Source organism: Leptosomus discolor, chromosome 7, assembly GCF_034619465.1.
Source record: "Leptosomus discolor isolate bLepDis1 chromosome 7, bLepDis1.hap2, whole genome shotgun sequence".
NCBI classification, from domain to species: domain Eukaryota; kingdom Metazoa; phylum Chordata; class Aves; order Leptosomiformes; family Leptosomidae; genus Leptosomus; species Leptosomus discolor.
The window spans coordinates 42,932,221-42,941,577 of record NC_141397.1 but is presented as its reverse complement, the minus strand read 5'-3'; the positions used below and the strand labels follow the sequence as shown (position 1 = coordinate 42,941,577).

The 9,357-nt window shown below is 49.4% G+C and overlaps 1 protein-coding gene across 1 annotated transcript; it reads right to left on the bottom strand.

Annotated features, from left to right (window-relative positions):
• Positions 1-6,990: 6,990 nt before the first annotated feature.
• LOC147415271 (transcription cofactor HES-6-like) lies at positions 6,991-7,916 on the bottom strand. The gene is made up of 4 exons (XM_086468387.1): positions 7,836-7,916; positions 7,678-7,764; positions 7,525-7,606; positions 6,991-7,430 (listed from the first exon to the last, which is right to left on the bottom strand). The coding sequence occupies exons 1-4, from the start codon at positions 7,914-7,916 to the stop codon at positions 7,003-7,005; spliced, it is 678 nt and encodes a 225-aa protein (XP_086324513.1). The 3' UTR covers positions 6,991-7,002.
• Positions 7,917-9,357: the final 1,441 nt, after the last annotated feature.

Genomic DNA, 9,357 nt, shown 5'->3' with positions numbered 1-9,357 from the left:
AAGAGCAAAATGTTATTGGTTGTCATTGTAACAACTGGCATATCAGCGTAATATATTTTCATTGCATCTTTTAATTTTTTTTAAAATAAATTCCAAGGTGTTAAAGCAAGCAGATAGGTATTACTACTTGTTCTCCCTGGAAATGCAGCCAATAGACTTTCTAGCAAAAAGCTGAGAGGCAAGAATCTGTGTGTGTTGGTTGGTTAGTTTGTTTGAAAAAGCATTCAGGAAGTAGATTATAATTTCACAAATAGAGGAGTGGTGCTTCTGAGAAGGAAGGGGGGTGGGAACAGACTCCTAAGCACAGAGCATCAGAATCTTGGGTGTTTGCATTGTATTTTGAAGACTCCTTTTGGCACTCGAGTTTTTGAGCCTTGGAATGATGCTGTGGTTCAGCATTTGCTGAAAGGATGTGAATCATTTTTCCTGCTTCCTGCAGCAATTGAAAGTGCAGTCTGTCCTGCTGTTACTGAGTCACCCTGCCTGGCTGTGCTCTGTGACAGCCAGCATGGCCAGCACTAAGAAGCCAAGTGCTGCTGATAATATACAGCAGCAGAAAAGCAGCTGTGTAGACCTGTTGGTTGGCTTGGTTGTCCTTGTTGTCCATGTGACAGTGCTCTGGGCAGCTGCTTCTGTGCATATGAACAGGGCACATAAGGTATAATGTGGGAGTAATTGTGCCCTGTGGGTCTTATAACCCTCTTTTTGAGATCAAGCACATTCAGGAGCTTTCCAAATTATATGTCACTTCATATAAATCTTTCTGGGAACTAGAGGACATCCTGGGTGCTCATCCTTGCCATCCCCAAGCTCCCGAGGAGCCTATCATTGCTCGCTTTAGGGTTGCTGTCAGACTTCACTGAGAACCTGTGCTGGCTTATTAAGAAACTGCTGGTTCAATGGAGGGGTTAATGAGTGGGAAGCTTGCAGCTGCTGTGAGAGCAGCAGCTAGTCAGTACAGATTTGCTTCAGAATCCTAGATTTTGGTAAGAAGCTGGGCACTTCCTCTGCCTGGATGAAGTGATTCAATTATACTTGTTTTCTGACTAGTTAATCCACTCCTGTGAAGAATAGAAAGAACTGGGACCAGGCTTAGATATACATATAATGTAGCCTCCGACTCCTGAGGGCATCTGCTGAGGGTTTGTTGGTCACGAAAGGAATCTGTGTATGTTGCTTTAAAAAGAGGCAATGTGTATGTAGATACCACCCATGTTGGGGGTCAGCTATGAGTAATGAAGACACCCATGTTCTATGAAGGCTGGTCATAAACACAGCATTTGCAGGCCCAAAGGAGGCAAATTTGCTAGAAACCTGTGTGATTCAGGCCTTGGTGAGGCATATGGGTGCTGTGAACAACCTTTCCCAGTTGGTGGGAAAGTTTGATGGGACTGATAGTGGAGTTGATGTGTCTCTTTGGGTCCTTTTACCCTCTTTCTCAATCTGTGGAACATGGATTGCAAAGGCTGTTGCATGGTGACAGTAGAAGGGGTTTTATAGTGACTTTGCTTAGCGCAGGGTGGTACTGGTGAACTCATTTTAGGGTAGGGAGAATGAAATTAATTTTTTTTTTTTTTACTACATTGCCTCTCAGTCATGGATGGTCCAAAACACAGCAAGTCTTCCACAGGGAGCCGCTAGCAGCTGAAACCCATTTTGAAACACTTATCTGAGTGGATAAGCAGGGTCTGGGTGATGCCCAGTAACTTCCCTTTCCTCTCAGTGGGCACATCATTTTAAGGATACTTTAAAGTGTGCCTTTTTAGTGGTGATTTTAAATTGGGCTGCTTTGCTTTGTACTGAAATGGTCTAGGAGCTCTGCAGAGTTTAGCAAGGGTGAATGAATCTGGGCAATTCCTGAAGCTATCTGCAAACCTATGTTTGAAGGTGCCCTAGGTCTGCACTTTTCCAGATGCAAAGAAAACTACTCACCGTGCTTTCAACATGTATTTTAGTGTGAGATCAATGTAAAAACTAAAAAAACCCCACAAATTGAGGTGATTTTATACTTAAGAAATCTAAGGCCAGAAGGGATCAGCTAATATAATTGCTTGTATATTGTTTTACTAAGTAGTTCTTGTTTGTAGCCAAAGCAACTTGTATTTGCTTCTGGGAAAGATATTCTGTCTCACTTGACCTGTTGACATTAAGCAAAAGGAAATTCATGGCTTCTTCCATGTTTAATTTCAATCTTTTTTCCTTTTCATTTCAAACAGCTTGGACCCACTATCTAGCTCTTGGCATTTAAGGTTCTGTTTTATTGGATTAAAACACTTTTTGAACCCATGACTTCCTCAGCTTGTAAGTGAGCAGTATAACACATGTATAATATAACGTACACAGTGTAACTAACAAATCACTCTCAAGCATCATCTTGTTTAACTAAATTAATCTTAAAGTCTCTTGCTGTAAGGTGTATGTTCATTTTTGAATGTTTTCTGCACCAGCTTTGATTATTTTTTTTTAACCTTCTCAAAATGCAGTGCAATGAATTTCACTTGCTGCAAACAATAATGAAATGCTAATGTTGTATAGGGGGCTAAAAATGCTGTGGAAGGAGAGAGACTATTTTTTCCCCTTTTCTTTAGCTTAGCTCATGGAGAAGCCTCAGAGGCTTGAAGTGCACTATTTAGTGACACTGTCCGTTTAGATAACTGTGAACTCGGGAAATCACTGTAAGAAAGAGTATATATGCAACTTGGAACCAGGCATCTCATGCAAGAAAATAAATATAGGTCTTAAGCAGAGGAAGGATAGGCTTCTGGTTAAGACAGCTGGATTGTTTAGATCCATGTGTTTCCTGCATGACCTTGTTCAAACATTGTGCCCATCTGTGGGGCAAGAAGATGTTCTCCTGGGTCCCGTCCATACTGGCTTGTGTGTTTCCATGGTCCGAGTGAGCATGGCCCAAGCCATGGCTGGTGGGGCAAACTTGGCAGGAGATAGGCCGTTTGGCCCAGTTATTTTCATCACCAGAGAACAGAAAGAGCTGCTGGGGCAAAAGCCTTGGTGTCTTCCAAAAGCTGAGTTTGCAAAACCCGTGTGTCTGCACCCATGGCCCTGCAGGGTGGAGGAGTAGTTAGGGCTGGAGACCTGCTTCTCTGTGTGTGTGTGTGTGTGTGTGTGTGTGCGCGCACATAGCTATGCTTGAAGATGGGCCTATAAATTGGAAAATCCTGAAACTGGGCTCCCACAGCTGGAGATGTCAAGACTGGGTGGCCCCTTGGGGATGTTATCTGTGCAGAGTTTCCATAACGTGGCAAGGTTCTGGATGCCAGGATTAACCAACATTCATCCCAGCACACTTCTCTTAGAAATAAATACTCCTTTTTTGTTTCAGTAACATTCTGCTAAAGACAGCATCTTGGATGGTAAGAAATGCAAGCTGTCTGTGTTACAGGCAGGAATGAACTGTCTGCTTAGCAGAAGTTTCCCTCTTGATGTTTGTGTGCATCTCCTGACCCTACTGCTGAGGGCTGGACTGAATTTTCATTCTTGTATTTTTTAACTGAAATAGAGACTGAAACATTTATTTATTTGGAGAGGAAAACTCTGTAGAAAGCTACATGATACTTGCTGCTGGGAGACAAAGGAAGGTGTAAGTTGATTTGGACAATCTGAAAGCTCTAACTTGCTTCCTAGCCAGAGGGCTCTGACAAAAGACCTGGTATGTGTTGCCAAGAGGTTGGGAGAAGGTTTGAACCATAAGTCCTCCCAGCTGACCTGGTCTAACAAGGAGCAGTTTTCCCCTGCAACAGGTGTGACTGACATGCAAAGAGAGGGGAAAATGAACCCTTCTTTCTATTATTCTTCAACTGCATATCAAAGGAGAGTCCTCCTGTTAGTGTGCTGCTCCTCTCTCCTTTTACGAGGCAGTGCAGCACTGTCAGATCAGATAGTCTGTTTGTATTACTTTAGAATGGAAAAGAATAAAGGCAGTTTCTATAAAGAAGGACTTGAAAAGGCTTCACTGTTGGGTTTTTTTTCTTTTTTTATCAGAGCTGCTGGAAACCTTCCTTTCTCCCCACTGCCCCATCCCCAGTCACACCCCCAAAATGCTCACCTCTTCCTGCCTTTGTCAGGGAAGTGTCAGATTTGACACCTTTGCAGTATGGCACAGAAATGCAAATGGAGAAATCCAGCAACACCTAATAGGAGGATGTAAACTTTCTGTGAACCTAATTTGTGGATTTAAAAAAAAAAAAAAAATGAATTGCTGACACATTTCTAAAATGCTCTTGACACATTTTAAAAAACTCGTAATAGTACTGCTTTGACATGGCTTTTTCTTTTCAGCTACTATAGGACTGAGAAGTGCACAGGTGAAAGACCTGTTATGCCTCTGCTGTGGCTTTTCGTAACCATCCTGGCTTTGGGAGAGCAGCTGGCCAAGTGGCTGTGGACAGCAAAGTTGCAGCTCCTCTGCCTGTTTCCTTCTGCAGCTGTGAGGATGGGATGTGCCCAGGTCTCCAGCTGCCATGGGCCCACCAGCCTGTGAGGGTTACCCCAGGTGTAGGAACTGCAACAGCACTAGCAGCAATACACAAGGTAACTGGGGAGGGTCAGCTTTGGCTCTGATTCTCCAGGGCCAGTACACAAAAAAGTTAAGCAACATGTCTGCAATGCTGCTTAGCAGAAATGACTGTTGCTAGCCCCCCTCCCATATCCACTGCTGAACCAAAGCTGGCACTTATGTTGACTCTTGGCTGCGTTTCTGTCACTGAAGTGTCAGGATTTGTACTTGCTTTCACAGGAGCATTACAGAAGAGCCCTAACCTGGGGGTCTTTAATCTCATGGAAATGAAGCCAAGCTGCCTCCGGTGTTCCTCCAGCAGCAGAGGGGTTGGAGTGGCTGCCCCAGCCCAGGGTCAACCCTGGATGTCATGCAAAGACAGCATGCTCAGGTAAGCGTCTGCAGCCTAATGCTGCTGTGAGCCACAGACTGGGCTGTGACTTTACCCCCTTCTTGAGAGTGTTTAAAAGCAAGGGGCTCTGCCTTAGGGTAGCAGAGTAGCATACTGTAATGTGTGAACTTCCCTTGGTGATACCAGTGAGGTATTGTTATCTGGGTTAATTAAGCAGAAGTGGAGAATGAAGTATCAAACACTAATGTGAGGTGATTCCCTGGGGGAAGCAGCTTTATAAAAATAAACCTGGCCTTGTGCTGGAGCTAGAGGTGCAGGGTCAGTCTGAGAGGTCATCTTATGTATAGGGTGTTACTTTTGGTGCAAGTGTCCCAGGCTGCTCCTTCATTTACACTTCAAAATGCCAACCTCCCTCCCTAAAGCAGAAAGGTCACTACAGAAGCTCTTGCCTCCCCTTGCTCAGCTGGTTTTTGCCCTTCTTCCCCCAGTTCAAAAGGAATTAAGCACAAAAGGGAATGAGAAGCAGCAAACAAATCTCATGGCCATTTTTCAGTAAGTACACCCACCTCAGGTAACTTAAAGAAAATTACAAAGGAGAGGTCTGACCAGTATCAGTTTCCATTTTTATTATTCCATAGGGTTGTTAACAAAAGAAAGTTTCATGTCTAGTCCCTTAGGAGTTAGGTTACTTCCTTTCTTGCTTGTTCTATGTTTGGAAACTTCCATGTATTAAGCAACTTTACACTCCTTTTTGTTTTTCTCTTTACAATGACAGCTCTCTGAAAGGTATTATCACAGCATAAATAACCTGGTGCCTCCCAAAAGTAGGGACAGGGGAGGTGTCAAACCTCCTGTACAAGAATGCTGAGGGTCCTCTCCAGCCCCCTACAAACACTTTTCAATTTTAAAGAATACTTTCCAAATCCATTGCACACTCTATTCAACTTTACAAAAATTTAAAAAAATCCAAACAACCAAAATGAAAGATAACTACCAAACCCAAAACCCCTGTGAAGTCATGTCCCAGGACAGGATTTGCCTAGCACTTCTGAAGTCAGGATGGCAGAATTAGGAACAACACCATCCAATGGCAGATTGAGCAGGTCTGAGACTGGCATCCAGATTAAATTAGCTCAGAAATCTGTGGCCTAAGATCAACCTTACACCAGTATGACCTTGCTCACTGCAATAACTTTAATACTAGAAGACATTTAACAAAACATTTGAATTCTAATACTCGAGCTAACAATGCTTAGTACAAGAATTAAGTGCTTAGTTACCAGCCTTGTTTTCACAATATATATACTTTTGTTAATAGTTAACAATAGGGAAGTGTATTTTTAATTTTTAAACTGGTTAGAAGTGTATCACACTCCAATATATGCAATCAGTTGTGAATTCAGTATTTTTTATTAAAGATCAAAAATAAAAAACATTTAACACCCTAATATACATAAAGTCACAATAAACTCATGTGCTAAAAGCAAAATGTGCATAAAGACACTCATTTCTAAAAGGCCCCCTGCCACCACTATCTTTTAAACGTCCATCTAATTCCACCAGGTTTCTAGTTTTCTCTTCCTTCACTGAAGGTGAGACTCTAAACTGCTACCAAGTACAGATGCTAACCACACCAACCCCTTTCAGGGATCTCTGCTATCATGAGAACTCTTAAAACTGTGCATGCAGACTGAAGTCGAGCTTCTCATGGAGTTAACCATCACAATTTAAAAATGCACAATGGGTTTTTCTTAAAAGAAAAAGGTAGTGATATTTGGGCCACTTACAATGGCCAAGAGAAAGAGACAGGGTTATAAAATAATTGCTGTGTACCCACCAAAGAGCTTTGCTACAAAAACCCGACTCCCTCCTCCCCACCATCCCCTCCCCAACCTCTCGTAAAAACAACCCCTAAAGTTACAAAATGCCACACACACACTCACACACACGAAATGTTAACGCGCTTAGCTATTAGCCTGTCAGGGCGTGACAGCGTTAAGAGTGCCATTGATGCAGTCCCGAACTGCAACGCTGCCAGCTGCATGCACGCCGGCGGCCCTCAGCGCTGCTCGGGGGAGCGCGGGGCCCAGCTGCTCCCCGCTAGGTAGGTCTGCGTTGACTCCTGTGTGCTGCTCCGTTACCAGGGTCTCCACATGGATTTGGGTAAGCTAGGCGAAGGCAGGCTGTGAGTCTGGGAAGCGTCCAGTCCATCGGTGGAGGTCTGGCCCAGCTCGGCCTCCACCTCATCCGAGTCGGAGCAGGTCTCTTCGCTGGGGGAGGGTGAGGGCGCCGAGGCGGGGAGAGCCAGGGAGCCCTCGGCCGCCGAGGCCAGCGCCTCGCCGCCGGGCCAGGGGCCGAGGGTGGGATCTGCCAAAACGTCCGCGATCAAGTCCGGGAAGCCGCCCTCGTTGAGGGGCATGGACTCCAGCAGGTGGTTGAGCAGCTCAGCAGCCGTAGTGGCGTCGATGCCGGGGCAGCTGGAGACGAAGGTGTGCACCTCGTGCATGCACTGGATGTAGCCGGCAGCGAAGCGCTCGCTGGCCTCGCGGTGCAGCCGCCCGCCCTCTGCGCCGCGGGAGAGAGAGGGGAACGGGGTGAGGCGCGGGCCGGGCCGGGCCGGACCGGGCCGGCCGCCCGCCGCCGCCCCGCCGGCACTCACCGAGGGAGCGCCGCTCCAACACGGCCTGCACCCGCCGCACCGTCAGCTCCAGCACCTCCGCGTTCTCCAGCTTCGCCTGAAACTGAGCCAGGGCGCCGCGGCCGTCAGCGCGGCCCCGGGCCCCGCCGCCCGGCCCCCACCCCACCGCCTCACCTCGCTGTCGGCTAGCAGCAGCCGCAGCTCCTGCAGGCTCTCGTTGATCCGCGCCCGGCGCTTCTTCTCCACCAGCGGCTTCCTCGTCTGCGGGGACAACAGCGCCGTCAGCCCGCCGCCCGCTCGCCCCGCCCGCCGCGGTGCCCCCAGTCGCTCACCCTCCTGTCGGCCCTGGCCTCCGCGCAGTCCTCGTCCCCCCGCGGCGGGCGGCCTTTGCCGGGCCGGAAGGAGGGCGCCATGGCGCGGCCCGGCGAATGCACACTACCCTGCTCCGCTCTAGCAGCTCCGCTCCCCGCCCCGCGCCGCCCTACTTATACCTTCCGATTTGCATGTCAATGAGCCCATTGGCCGCGCCGCGCGGGCAGCCGCCGGAGCGTTGGCCGAACGGGCCAATGGTAGGCGGGCGCTTTGTCTGCGCCGGGGCGGGGTGGGGGTGCGGGGCGCGCGCCGTCGAGGCTGTGGTTGCGGTCGCCGCCGTGTTGCCCGCCGGCCCTCGGCCGGTATTGTTGGTCCGGCACGCCGCGGGCAGGGCTCCGCCGCCTGGGCCGGCCGGCCGTTCGCTCCCCGGGGCTTCCCACGGCCCAGGCAGCAGCACGGAGGCTGGCAGGGCCCGGAGTGCTGGGGCGGGAACGCGCCCCCGCCTGCAGCGTGGCAGCTCCCACTGCGATCTCGAAGCACTGGGGCATGTCGGTCACCTTCAGTAAAACCCCCAACCCTCCACTATTTGTGGGTTGAAAGCCTTGGAAAACGCGTGTGGGGCGTTGAGCGTGCTCCCGCTCCTCAGCTGAGTGCCCCTTGCCGCTGGCAGCGCGTGGGGCCGGCTGCAGGCAGGGACAGCTGGGCGTCGGCCACGGCCTGGGCATGAAAGAGGCCCGCTGCGGCCCTGAGTGGGAACCGGTGGGGTCTGAGTGCACACAGCTGGCAGCAGGTCCAGTCTTTTTGTCCTGTACTCATCCAGATGGATGGGGAGGGTTTTAAAGTTGGGCCCTCTCGTGACCAGGCAGGATTTGAGTACCTGCCCAGGACCACACGCTTGTTTCAGGCCCTGTAGCAGTGCTGCACTCTGCACTGCAGCCGTCCTCTGGCAGTTGGCTGCAATGAGGCCGTGCAGCCCTTCCCCACCCCGAGGGCTGTTCACCCGCTTTGGGGCTGTTGGGGAGCTGGGCACTGAATGCTCAGTGCCGTCCCCAGGCGCGGTGCAGCCTTCCGCCTCCCTTGGCTGAAAGCGCCAGGCAGGCCAGCTTTGTGCGGGTAACTTGATGCTGATGACAGTTGGCAGCTGCAGTTCCCCCAGCAGACTGAGACAAATAAAAGCGTTAGGGCTCGTCCCCGAGGAGAGCGACAGGTGTTCGCTCCCACTCCTTTGTTTCCCTCCTTTTATTCTCTTCACTAATGCACGTCATATTTTTACTGCCTGAGGAAATGGGAGACGCGTCCCCTGCTTGAATCAGCATCATTGGTGTGGAGCCGCACGCTTGCTGCCCTGTACGTGTTCGGCATAGCTCCCCTCCCCTCCAGCATGCTTCTGGTTTATTTCACCATTCAAAAGCCCAGGGAAAACCCTCTGGTTTTGGTGGTGCTGAGGTTTTCCTTGCTGAGAGGTCCAGCGTGAGCTGCTGTGCCCACAGCTGTGCAGAGAGCCCCAGGACCCCTGGCTCTGTTACTTTTTATTGATCTGAA

Excerpts from the sequence above, each read along its gene's own strand:
- LOC147415271 (XM_086468387.1), bottom strand. The coding sequence starts at position 7,916 with ATGGCGCCCTCCTTCCGGCCCGGCAAAGGCCGCCCGCCGCGGGGGGAC. Across the intron at positions 7,765-7,835 it reads AGGCCAGGGCCGACAGGAGG|ACGAGGAAGCCGCTGGTGGA; the intron begins GTGAGCGACTGG and ends TTGTCCCCGCAG. Across the intron at positions 7,607-7,677 it reads TGCTGCTAGCCGACAGCGAG|TTTCAGGCGAAGCTGGAGAA; the intron begins GTGAGGCGGTGG and ends GCCCTGGCTCAG.